Source organism: Humulus lupulus, chromosome 8 (genome assembly GCF_963169125.1).
Source record: "Humulus lupulus chromosome 8, drHumLupu1.1, whole genome shotgun sequence".
In the NCBI taxonomy this organism is placed as follows: Eukaryota; Viridiplantae; Streptophyta; class Magnoliopsida; order Rosales; family Cannabaceae; genus Humulus; species Humulus lupulus.
This window is the reverse complement of record NC_084800.1, coordinates 70,338,318-70,352,539: the sequence shown is the minus strand read 5'-3', so window position 1 is coordinate 70,352,539 and position 14,222 is coordinate 70,338,318. Positions and strand designations below refer to the sequence as shown.

General features: G+C 31.6%; 2 protein-coding genes across 2 annotated transcripts; one reads left to right on the top strand and one right to left on the bottom strand.

Moving 5' to 3' along the window:
• Positions 1–3,955: 3,955 nt before the first annotated feature.
• Positions 3,956–9,386, bottom strand: LOC133795584 (uncharacterized). Its single transcript, XM_062233038.1, has 4 exons — positions 8,952–9,386; positions 8,064–8,768; positions 7,342–7,920; positions 3,956–7,258 (listed from the first exon to the last, which is right to left on the bottom strand). Exons 1-4 carry the CDS (start codon positions 9,384–9,386, stop codon positions 3,956–3,958), a joined length of 5,022 nt encoding a protein of 1,673 aa, XP_062089022.1.
• A 1,105-nt stretch (positions 9,387–10,491) lies between these two features.
• On the top strand, positions 10,492–13,740 carry LOC133793867 (uncharacterized). Its single transcript, XM_062231116.1, has 4 exons — positions 10,492–10,639; positions 11,626–11,882; positions 12,241–12,686; positions 13,248–13,740. Exons 1-4 carry the CDS (start codon positions 10,527–10,529, stop codon positions 13,509–13,511), a joined length of 1,080 nt encoding a protein of 359 aa, XP_062087100.1. The 5' UTR covers positions 10,492–10,526; the 3' UTR covers positions 13,512–13,740.
• Positions 13,741–14,222: the final 482 nt, after the last annotated feature.

Genomic DNA, 14,222 nt, shown 5'->3' with positions numbered 1-14,222 from the left:
GTGACCAGCATCGGTCGTCACGTTACTTAATAGGATTTTAGTAAAAATTAGGTTAGAACCCCATAATTTTAATATCTATTCTATATAAAAAATAGAAGGAAATTTTTTAGTTTTAACTAGTTTTTATTTATTTTTTTGTTGACTTTAATGAAATATTTTTTATATTTAACAAAATATTTTTATATTTTTAAAGTAAATTGTAAACATAATTTAGATAAAATTAAATAAATAAATAAATCAAAATAAAATATATTAGATATTTTATAATAATGATTATTAAAAAATAATAAAAAAATACGTTTTATAACTTAAATATGATTTAATTAAACTTAAACTTTACGTATTAGAATAATATCATATTAAATATATAATAAAATATAATTTACTATCAACTAGCCACAAACTTAAATTTAAAATCCATATATAATATTCATATTATATTAAATATATAATAAATTGTTGTCATTCCCAAATCTAAAAATTAAAACAAGCATAAACTTAAACAAAAATTAATTAATTAAAATATGATATTTTAAAGATATTTTATGATAATTTAAATAATTAAATCATATTTATTTAAAAATAATAAATGCATACATATCATTTTTTTATTTTATCAATTTGTGTAATTATTTGTTTTTTATCAAGTGATTGAAGCTCTTTTTCTTCATCAAATTCACCAAAGGACGTTGTGAGATACATTAGAAACTAAAAATAGCTGATGCATGTATACTACTGTCTACACTATTATTTTTTCTATTCTTATTTTATTTCTATTATTAATTTCTTTTTAAATATTATTGTAATTTATATATATGTCATGTAGCCATGTAAATATATATATCTATGTCAATATTGTGTTTAGATGTCATATATGTAGAGATTATTGATATAAATATTTATATATACTATATAACTATAATTCATTCTATTATATATATATTTTAAAAAAACAACGAACCCGTTTTTATTAAACTTATAAACAATGTTTGTAACTTTATAACTAAGCAAACTTACTTTGCACGTTGCTTAATTTTATTTATAGAATTTATTAATTATTTTTATTAAATTTGTGCCACTGTCGTATAAATTTTAAATAAATAAACAATATTATATATAAAAAATGACATAAATATATTAAATGAAAAATTAAACCAAAATATTGTTTATGATAATTTTAAATATATATATAATATGATAACCTTTTTTAAACATAAATGATAATTTTTTTAATAAAAATTAAGATTATGTATTATATATTATTATTATAATGATATTTTATAATATTTAAATTTATATTAATGTAAGTATTAAATATCTAGTCTTGTATTAAATATTATTATAATAATATTTTATAATATTTGAATTCATATTAATATAACTATTTAAAAATTAGGATTATATATTATTTTCATAAAAATATTTTATATTAATAATTATTAAATATCTAGTATTGTATTATATATTATTATAATAATGATATTTTATAACATTTAAATTTATATTAATATTATTAACAAATATCTATTTTAATTAATTTTAGAGGTATATTTCATTAAATATTTAGAATATTCCGTTAAAGTTAACAAAAAAAAGCTATTAAAATAAAAAAATTTCTGTTATCTATAAATTTTTTTATATAGAAGAGATATAATATTGTTTATTTATTTAAAATTTATATGACAATTAAAAAATATAATAAAGATAATTAATATATTTTAAAAATAAAAATTAAGTAAACTTGCGCATTTTACCTAGAAGTATATAATAGATATGATATACAACAGAAAAAACTTTATTATTTATTTGTTTATGAATTGTTTACCTTCTTCCATAAAATATAATTGAATTAATTGATTTTTTATTTTCTTTGGTAGGCAAATCATTTCAAATTTGGAAAAATTCAAGCCTCAACCAATAAAAAAAGGAGGTAGTGAGAAAAGGGTAATCAAAGATGAGGAAAACAAATATAAAGAAAAAAGAAGTATACTTTGGGGCCTAACTTCTCCAATTAGGTGAATTCATGTGTGTATACGTATTTATATATGTGTATATATATATATTTATATATAACTTGAGAAGTGTATACATAAAATGTTTGATGATAGGATATAGCCCTAATTGAGTCGATCAAATACATTGATGGTGTGTCTTATTTCAATAGCTAATAGTCAAATTTGATGATATTATTCTATTATTGAGATTGACAATAATAACTGATCATATAGATATTAGCATAGCTACATACCAAATAGTGTCAATACATTGATGACACTTTTTTTTCCTTTCTTTCTATTAAATATAACTTTATTTTAGAAAAAAAATTGTATGTTGATTTTCCATTTAAATTATTTGTTTTTTTTTTAATTTTGATTGCTTAATCTTAATTTTATTGTAAATTTGCAATGCGCAACAAAGAAGTATGCTTTGTTTGTTTTGTTTCTCTCTCCAGATCTTATTCTCACTTAGCTCTTTAACCATGCAATTAATCTCTTTTTATAGATATATACCATATATACATACCAAAATTTTACTTAGTTTTAAAATTGTAAATGTTGTCTATAATTTTAATAAAAACTGGTTTACTGTTATTTTTATATATATATATATATGTAATAGAATAAATTATAATTCTATAGTATATATAAATATTTATATCAATAATCTCTACATATATGACATCTAAACACAATGTATAGATATATATATATTTATATGGCTACATGACATATAAATAAAATACAATAATATTAAAAAATAAATTAATAATAAAAAATAAAATAAGAATAGAAAAAGTCAAAGTGTAGACAGTAATATACATGTATCAATTATTTTTAGTTTCTAATGTATCTCACAATGTACTTTGGTGAATTTGATGAAGAAAAAAAACACTAATCACTTAATAAAAAAACAAACTATCACACAAATTTATAAGATAAAAAAAATGATATGTAGGCCATTATTATTTTTAAATAAATATGATTTAATTAATTAAATTATCATAAAATATCTTTAAAATATCATATTGCAATAAATTAATTTATTTTTGTTTAAGTTTATGTTTGTTCTTATTTTTGAATTTGGCAGTGATAACAAAAAATTATATATTATATATTTAATATAATATTAAGTTCAATGTTAATTAAATTTTATTTAAGTTATAAAATATATGATTTTATTATTTTTAAATAATTAAATATCTCACAAATATCTTATTTTAATTTGTGTAATTATTTATTTATTTAAGTTTTAGTCATCTTTACAATGTATGTTAAATATAAAAATATTTCGTTAAAGTTATTAGAAAAAAATAAAAAATAATTAAAACAAAAAAATTCTATTATTTACACACATTTTATAGAGAAGAGATATGTAGAAATTTTAATAAAAATTAACAAATTGAGAACTTTTGGACTAAAGGAGCCCTCAGCCTTGCATGTGGCTCTTATTAAAATTTTCAATGGAAAAACTACACACACTGTATATTCTAAAATATACCCAATTTTATAAAAAAAAATTTAAAAATACGGATAATATTTTGTAATAGTTCTGTTACCACTTGTAATTTTTTTTAATTTAATCTATAAATGTTGTTTACAAAAAAATATATTGTTAGAAATTTGTAAATTTTGTTTTTTTTGTTCTTATTATCAATTATATCACTCTGTATTTTTTTTTAAGATTCTACATTTTTATTATTTTTTAAATCTTAAGTGATTTTGTAAAGGCCCCAATTTCAATTGGTCTTAATATTATTACTATTTTTTTATTCTATGGTAAACGTTTATTATTTTTTAATATACAATTTATTATGTTTGAGCTTTTTGATTGCTCTTCTTCACCTCTGTTTAACGTGTTTTCTTCAACACATCTAAGCATTTATTTTTCATTTTGTAACCCATAACTTGCCGACATCTTTACTTTTTTTTTTTTTGCCAAGAAATATGAAATTGTATTAAACTAGCAAATCGTTCAACAATACACAATTCATATCAGGAGGGATAGCACTCCTAAAAACAATACGATCAGAAATAATGCTAGTAGTCTTTGCTAATGAATGAGTTACAGCATTTGCAGATCGTTTTACAAATTTGATGGATACTTCATGATAGATGAGATCAAGCAACAACCGTCTGCAATCCTGAATAATTCTGCCGAAATAGGAGAGGAAAACAGAGGAGCTTCGAATAGCTTGTATTGACACCAAGGAGTCTGATTCCACTTCCACATTGTGCCAATCTTTAGTTTTTATCCAGCTAAGGGCTTCTCTTATCCCTAAAGCTTCGGCAAAATCAGGTTCAACTAGGCCCCCAACACAGCTTGCTTTGGCTTCCAGAAGACTCCCTTCATGATTACAAGCAACAACAGCAAAAGAGAATCGGTCTGGGCCAACAAAAAGAGCCGCATCTGTATTGATTTTAATGGTACCTGGGCGAGGAGGCTGCCATTTGACGGCACCGTCTGAGAGATGAGCGAATCCGAGCGAAAGATCAAAAGAACGATCTTGGGCATTCTTCCATTGCTCCAAGGTAATACGGGCAAGAGTCACGATTTCAAAAGCCTCGGCTCCTTTTTGATTCCAGATGAGCTCATTTCGTGATTTCCATAACGCCCAACAGAGCATGGGTATGAGCAATATATTATCGGCCTGCGTAGAATCTAGGAGCTTAGCAAAATGATCGGCGAACACACCTGGGTCATCGGGGTCAATTTGGACTCCAAGAAGATTCCAGCAAACTTGAGAGAATGAGCAAGAGAAGAGGACATGGGAGGTCGACTCACGGCATGAATTACAGAAGGGGCAAAGAGCATTCACTGAGATACCTTTGAATTGAAGATTACATTTAGTGGGGAGGCAATTAGTGGAGGCCTGCCATAAAAACGATTTGACTTTAGGAGGGATACCCAACTTCCACAATCTCTTCCAGTAAACCGAAATTTCCTCTGCCACCTCTGTTATCTCCTTCTTTTGAATCCATGAATGAGCACTTTTCACTGTATAATGCCCAAGTCTATCCAATTTCCAGAACCATGTATCAATTTCAGCCTGTATTGGGATATTCCTAATTATACCAACATCTCTATCAATAAAAAGGTCTTGGAGTAAATCTTCATCCCATTCACGTTGGTCAGCCGTCATTAACTGGGCAACTTTTTTGTTGACTAACACACTAGAGTTAGTATGGACATAGGGGTCCGGACTAGGGAGCCAAGGGACTTCCAAAACGTTTATTGATTGCCCATCTCCAATTCGAACAGCAGCACCTTGTCGAATGAGCTCTTGAGATGCCAATATGCTCCTCCAAATATAGCTTGGACTGCCTCCTATTGTGGCCGAAAGGAAGGAGGTATGGGGGTAATATCTTGCTTTGTATAATCGGCTGACTAATGTCTGCGGCTGTTGCAAGAGACGCCATCCCTGTTTCCCGAGAAGAGCAAGATTGAAGTCGTATAACGAACGAAAACCAAGTCCACCCGACTCTTTGGGTTTGCTAAGCCTACTCCAACTTTGCCAATGAATGCCGTTAGACTTCTTAGATGAGGAGGACCACCAATATCTATTCATTAAACGCTCAATGTCTCTGCTTGTTGCCAATGGGAGGAGAAAAACACTCATAGCATAATTAGGGAGAGCTTGAGCAACAGTCTTCAATAGAATCTCCTTTCCTGCTTTAGATAAAAATCTACTCTCCCAATTTTGAATTCGGATACGTATGCGATCCTTGAGATAGCCTAGGATCACTGACTTGTTACGACCCAATATATTAGGTAACCCCAAATAGGTGCTATTATCATCTGCCTCGTGAATGCCCATATCACCACATATTGTATCTCTGACCTGGATCGATGTATTCCTACTGTAAAAAATAGAAGACTTATCATAGTTTATTTTCTGCCCAGAAGCCTTCTCAAAAACGCCCAAAAGCTGCAAAACATGGTGTGCCTCCACGGTTGATGCTTTACAGAAGATGTAACTATCATCTGCAAAAAACATATGAGAAACCTTAGGAGCACCCCTAGCCACCTGAATACCATTAAGTAGCTTCTTCTCTTCATAATCTTGTAACAAGGCTGAAAATCCCTCTGTACAAATGATAAACAAATAAGAGGATAAGGGATCACCCTGGCGCAATCCTCTCTCTGGAATGATGTGGCCGAATACTTTGCCTGCATGCACAATCTGATACCTAGCGGAGGTAATACAGGCCATAAATAACTTCACCAGCTTCTCATCGAATCCCATCCTACGAAGGACCGCCTGTAAATAGTCCCACTCTACACGATCGTAAGCTTTGCTCATATCCAGTTTTAGGGCCATGTACCCTTGTTTTCCTGTGGTTTTTCTCTTCATATAATGCATAAGCTCATAGGAGATCATGATATTGTCTGTGATTAACCGACCTGGAATAAAGGCACTCTGCGTCTCTGAAATGATGTCATCAATCACCTGCTTTAGTCTGTTTGCCAACACCTTCGATATAATCTTATACAATACGTTACACAGCGAGATGGGACGAAGATCCAACATTGACACCGGGCTCTTTTTCTTTGGGACAAGCACTATGTTTGTAAGAGGCAATTGATCAGCAAACTTTTCTTCATTCCAAAAGCGTCGCACCTCATTAACTACATCTGACCCAACAATATGCCAGTATTTCTGATAAAAACCAGGACTCATGCCATCTGGTCCTGGAGACTTGTCAGGATGCATCTGGAAGATTGCAGCGTTCACCTCCTCCTCGCCTATAGGGGACAATAAAGCTAGATTCTGATCAGGAGTAATAGCCCTCGTAATACAACTAACAACAGGGTCCCAACACGGAACGGTGGACTTGAACAAAGTCTGAAAGTATTCCACCATTAGCTCTTGAAGACCATTATTCCACTCAATGAGTTGATTAGACTCATTATACAGAGAGTGAATATTATTTGTGCGCTTTCTGGTCCTAGCCGCTGCATGGAAATACCTGGAGTTGTGGTCACCTTCTCTCAACCATAATTGTTTGGATCGTTGTCGCCAAAACACTTCCTTTTGAGTCAAGATTTCAAAAAGCTCTTTACTAGCCTCTTCATGCTTCTGAATAGATCTTCGATCTCTGAAAGGTTTCAGTCTCTTTATGGTTGCCTTGCACCTATCCATTCTTTGTTTGAAATTACCAGTTATGCTTTTGCCCCACTCTTGCAAAGCTTCGGCACAAAGGGCTATCTTATCTAAGACTGGGGCATCTCGATCTTTCCACCACACTTCCTCAATAATCTTACCACACATAGGCTCTCTAAGCCAAGCATTCTCAAATCTGAACGGTCTACTGGGGGGGGGGGGGGGGGAGGATTAGTGACAGGCACAGGATCAAGTAAAATTGGACAATGATCTGAGGTGGATATCGCAACGTTGATAAGTAGAGATCTAGGGAAGAGATGAAGCCATGCAGAATTAACCAAAGCACGATCCAATCTGCATTCTACCCAATGGTCAGATCCACGACCTCGATCCCAAGTAAATTGGTAACCAGTTAATTCCACATCAACTAGACCACAGTCATTGATAGCTTCTTGAAAGCCCTGTAATAGCCAGGACGGATAAGGACGACCTCCTCTTTTATCTGCGATAGTGAGAGTGTTGTTAAGATCGCCTATAACACACCATGGTAAAGGAGAAGAATCAGCCAGATGACGAAGAAGTCTCCAAGTTGATGCACGCCTAGCACGATTAGGCTCACCATATACCCCTGTCAAGCGATGAGTTGGCCTATCCTTGGTGGTAATAATAACATCAATGTGGTTCTTGCCAAAAGATAATAACTGAGCTTCTTCCTTATGTCTCCATAATATTGCAAGACCGCCACTGTGACCTTGTGCTTCCACTACTATCATACCTTCAAACCCCAAAGAGTTCCTTATTCTGTCAACTTTGTCCTTCTTACATAGAATTTCGCAAAGAAAAATGAAGTTGGGTTTCTTTTGGAGAACTATCTCCTTAAGGAATTGAACGGTCCACGGGGTCCCAAGCCCGCGGCAATTCCAGCTTATAGTGCTCATAATTCTTGGCGGGACCGAATTACGGTACCCGCCGTATCCAAGTTTTTTGACAGAGGTGAAAATTCCTGTTCTTGATGATCAACATTCATGCTACTGTTCTCCACGTCAACTCCATTAGCCAGCATATTTTCATCTCGTCGATGCAGCTCAGGAGCAATATCCATTAAATGAGAGTCTATTCCTTCACGGCCCATTTCATCGCGGTCCATCTGAGTGATATGGGTAGCTGGATGCGAAGAAATCTCTACACGGCCCATTTCCACTACGGTTCTTCTCTTTTTTGTTTCAGTAACAAGAGGCCCATGTGATAGAGTATTAAATTCACGTGCCTTTTCATTGTCTTGAGAGCTGGAAGCACGTTGACTCTGTGACGAAGTAACTTCCCCAATCTGACGAAGTGGATACCCACGATTTGTGGGATCTTGAAGAGTGGGGCTGTAACCGTGGATCTCGAGCGAAAAATCTGGAGGAGCGTCAGCTGGGGGTTCGGGTCTGGTAGCAATCGCGGGAGAGGTTTCAGCCGTGGATTGGGACGGTAGTTCCTCAGATATACTAGTCCGGAGCCACTGTGCGCCGATTAACTTGGTTTGCCGGCGAAGAGGTGCGCGCATCCATTCTCCATATGGCTGGACAAGCTCGTCCTCCGGAGTATCAAAACGGCGGGGACAGAATCGTTCAGAATGACCCAGCAAACCGCAGATGAAGCAGAAAGATGGTACATTCTCGTACTTAAAGTTGATCCAAAACCATTATGTTGCTGTTTTTTTAATACGCATCCTCCTCTTTAATGGGTTACTCAGATTCACCTTAACCCTGATGCGCATGTATTCTCGCCAGCCACCCAAAAAAATTTTTGGACAAGAATCCACGAATATCCCAATATAATTACCCACTGCCTTGAGAACGCTTGCCTTCATGAAACCAGTTTGCAAATCGTGAATTTGAACCCACAAGTCCAGAGAATTGAGAGGAACACACCGCGGATTAACATCTTCGTTCATACGGGAGATTATGAGGGCTTTACGATTGAAGTACCATGGGCTTCCTTCCACCACCCGCTTAATGTCCAGTTCGTGATAGAACTGGAATAAAAATCTATTATTATCCAATTCTTTGATGAAAACTCCCTTCCCAGGTCTCCATATAGAAGCTAGAGTCTGTTGCATTGAAGGAAAATCAAATGATCCCGTTTGAATGAATCTGCCTATCAACGCCAGCCTCCAATTGAATCCTGGTTCCACCTCTTCAGTTGCAGCAATGTTGCCCTGTAGATCTAACCCACCCTCATCTTCTTCTGCCAAATTGATTGTACTCATCCTTGGCACCAACATATTGAAATCCTCCATTGAGATGAAGACAAAACCAGTAAATCACCACTAAGAGCCAAGGAAACAAGGAAAGCCAGTAAAACTCTGATGAAAGGAACCGACAAAATAAAGCTTTTTAGACTGAAAAAACGTTAGTAAAAGACAAAGACTTCATACCCATGACAAAACGTCAAGACTCATTTTAGTTATTTCTTAGTTACACAAATTCTCTCATTCTTTGTTTTAATAAATATATATAAAACCGAATCTACCGACATCTTTACTAAAGCTTTGAGCAAACACAAATTTTTGTATTTACTTCGTAAGTTGGGCATTTGTGATCTATATGCTCCAACTTAAGGGGTATCAAAACTTATATTGTATTATGCTAATATTGTATATGGGCTATATTTACTTTTTATTCTTTAGCATGGGCTTAGGCCCTTAATCACATAGATTAAGTTGTATATAACCTATGATACACAAAACAAAATTAAGGAAACAATTGATCTCATTTTGTCACAAAACATACATGAAATTGTCTAATAACACTAGCAAGCATTCGCCATATGAAATGCATACACTAACAACAATCCCAATATCATATAGTGAATAAATAAATATCTTTCCACCTTAACAATTTGTTTAGAAATATTTTTTTTTTAAAAAAACATTAATAAATTAATGGAGTTCTTAGCATGTATGGGATCTAAGTCCCAATATCATTCAATTTTTCCATTTCTAATTACTTCCGTACACCACTATTTTTGGTATAGTATATATAGTTAATAATATTGTTTTTTGTTTTTTGTTTTTTTATATTTGTGGAATGTAAATAAAGAAAATAACCACTACCATATTGAGAACCACTCCTCTCTGCTGAATGTTTGTTGAGATGAAATAAAACCTTGTATAAATAGAAGTTGTTGGAAATTATAGAAACCAACAATCCAAATTTGAAGTGAGCATATATATATATATTTATATATAAATAGTAAATCCTATAACCCCATATGCATGCCATATTTTTCTGCCAAAAAACCATATATTCTCTTCTCTATATTATTCAGACAAATTTACTTTCTGCATTTTTGTATATAATTCTCCTGACCAACCTCTTTCCCCACCATTTCATTCCAAAAAAAAAAACAAATATTATTTCAATTTGGGGTTTGGTATATGGAAAAATCAGGTGTGGAGAAGCGTAGGGTGGTGGTGGTAGGAGGCGGTGTAGCTGGTTCTATTGTCGCTCAATCTCTCCAATTTTGTGCTGACGTCGTTCTTATCGATCAGTAAGATCACATTTTAATTATTTTTCTTTTCTTGATTTTTCATTTTATTTTCTTAAGAAAACATATTAAATTATAGTAACTTCTATGAATGTTTTGCTCTCAGATACGTCTATTAATTGGCTTAAATGATTAGTTCTTTTCTTTAAGGTGGTTTGCTTGTATTGTGGATTTTGTGGGTGAAATATATGTAAATAAACTTTTCAGAAGTTTTCTTTCCACCCTAAAATATTATTTTTCTTCGAATAAAAAAAAGTCCTTTCTCAAATGGAGTATAACATTGAGCCAAAATTGCTCGTAGCTAGGTTTGTGGTGAGAGGAAATAAAACAATAATTTGAAACATTGTAAAGACAATTGCTTAAATTCGGGTCAAATATACATGAATGAAAATTTTCAATATATACCTTATTTCATTACTTTTTTGTTTTTCCATCCAATAAGAGATATAAACAGTGTATTATATTTAATTCAAAAAGTCAATATATTATATATTTAGCACAATTTTTAGCATTATGCTCAAATGCACAATTGTAAAAACTGTTATAAAATTTAATATTTCATTAATGTTAATTTGATATTTATTGAAAATATACAAAAAATAATCATTTTTCTTTATAAGATAATAATAAAATAATAAGGTACAAAGTATAACATTTAATGCAAATAGATAAAAAATAATAAAAATGACATAAAACTAAATAAAAAAGTGTAATATTTATGGCGATACAAAATATGCACCATGCTATATTATGTAACAAATTTGGCCTAATTTTTAGCATGTGCCAAATTTGGCATAACTTTTGGTACGCTATTGGAGCAAGTTTTTTTGTAGAGTGAACTATATTTTAGCAATGCATTACAAATTTGGCATTTCATTGGAAATGCTCTAATAGTCCAAATAATCAATGACTTGATTATTCCTTGAATGTTCTTGTTTTTCTCTATTATATTATCATCTGATTTTGGGTGATGAAAATGAATCACTTAGGAAGGAGTATTTCGAGATAGCATGGGGGACGTTGAGAGCAATGGTGAAGCCATCATTCGCCGAGAGAATAGTGATTAATCACTCTGATTATCTTAGAAATGTGAATATTGTTGCATCAACTGCGGTTAATGTCACAGATACTGAAGTTTCCACCGCAGATGGCCAATCTCTTCCGTATGATTATCTTGTCATCGCCACCGGTCACAAAGACTTTTTTCCAAGAACAAGAGACGAGAGGCTTAGTCAGTACGAAGCAGGTATGTTCGTGAAAATTAAGATACGTTTGGTTGAGAGCAATAGAATAGAATGGAATTCATTATTATTTCACTTCATTATTTGGTTGTAATTTAAAATATTGAAGTGGCTAAATTTGTGTTTTTAGCTTAAGTTTATCGAAAATCACTTTTCCAATAAGCCAAGTTTTATAACTTTTCTAGAAATAACTTATAAAGTTAAAAAAAAAATCATTTAACTAGAAAATCCAATCAAGCTCTCAAAAAAACTTTAAAGTCATGCCAACCAAATCCTGCATATCTCAATTCTCATATCTTTATTATTTCCAACCAAATGTACTTTTGTAATGACTTTAATAATCTTGGTCGTTTTTATGTGTAGAGTTTGAGAAGATTAAGTCGGCGAATTCGATTTTGATAGTGGGAGGAGGTCCAACGGGTGTGGAACTAGCTGGTGAAATTGTATACGACTTTCCAGAGAAGAAGGTGACAATGGTGCACTCTGGGGCAAGGTTACTAGAATTTGTGGATTCCAAGGCTTCACAAAAGGCATTGGAATGGTTAATATCAAAGAATGTTGAAGTTCTTTTGGGTCAATCAGTGAATGTGGAAGGTGTATCAGATGGTCATTTCCAAACCTCTAAGGGAGAAACTATAAAAGCCGATCGCCATTATGTTTGCACTGGTAAACCAGTGGGTTCATCTTGGCTTACTGAGACTGTTTTGAAGGATAGTTTGGGTATTCATGGGAGGTTAATGGTGGATGAGAATCTGAGAGTCAGAGGTCGTAAGAATGTCTTTGGTATTGGAGACATCACAGATGTTAAGGTAATATAATTAAGCTTATTACTCTTCCTCTCTCTATATATACAGTAAAATTACTCTAGAATAACTCTCATAAAGTCCTAAAAAGTTTTAGTCTCAATTTGAGACCAATTATAAATAGTAATAAACTTCATATTGTAATAAGTTATAATATTTCTTGGCTTCGCTTTTAGAATATATGCCCCCACGTAATAATAATTAACTGAATATTAAATAATATGTATATATGCTATCTTTTACCTACTAAAAATTCATGATAAAAATAATTATCAATTTACACTTGTAAAATAACTTTGGATATTTTCAACATTATATACATATGTACATTGTAGCATATCTTTATGTTATTTTCATTTATTAGTGTTTTACATTGAATTTGACATGTTTTATCAATTATTATTTAATTTAGATTTAAATGTATATATTTTAAACATTTTATAGATATAATTATATTAAATTATAACTTGCTCATAGTAGTAAAATATGTTGATCCCAACATTATTACTATAGAGATGTTTTACTGTATATTTTTATACAGAAAAATAATTATAATGTGTTGTGCAGGAGAGGAAGCATAGGTATATAGCACAAAAACATGCACAAATAGCAGTGAAGAATTTGAAGGTGTTGTTAGTGGGAGGGAAAGAGAGCAAGATGGCTAAATACAAGAATTTTTTAGAAACCACACTTGTTTCACTTGGGAGGAAAGAAGGTGTAGCTCAATTTCCATTTGTGACTATTAGTGGTTGCATTCCTGGGAAGATTAAGTCTGAGGACTTGTTTGTTAGCAAAACAAGGAAACAGCTTGGTCTAAAACCTGATTGCTAATCCTACCAATCTTTCCCTCTCTCATTCTAATTTGCTTTTCTTCTCATTTTTTTAGGCAATGGATGTAATTAGTTGATTTTTTTTTTCATTTTAATTAGCAATCATAATTTGTTTTTGTTCTTTTTTTTGTCAGACATAATTTGTTTTTATTAATTACGAACAATACATGAATAGCCAATAATATATCATCTGACTTAGAGTATATAAGTCAATCTTTTAGCAATTAACACTTCGGTGTTCAACATGTGATTATTGCTGTCTATATAAATTATTGTGATGATAAAGGCACGTTTTTTTTTAAATGAGCTTTATTTATTTATTTACGTACTAGTTAAGAAATTACAGTAATAGTACACAACATTATGATTATGGTAATGATAAAAAAAAAACCTCCATTAGAAGATAACCATTTTCAAATCAATCTCAATCAAAATTATAATTTTCTATAATTAACAAATACAAATATTGATAATCTAATCAATTAATTAACCATAAAAAAATATTAATTCAATTACTGCAATATATTCGTCTGCCCATTTCATAATTTGATATGATAAAAAAGGACTAGCCAACAATTACCTCGGTTATGGCACGTAGCTACTACGTTAATAAGTTATAAACGAAAAGGTCGTATATCTAGTACTAAGGGCAAGCAAAACACCAAATCTACTTTGATAGCCGCTTATATTCAATCCAACCTAATGGTAAACA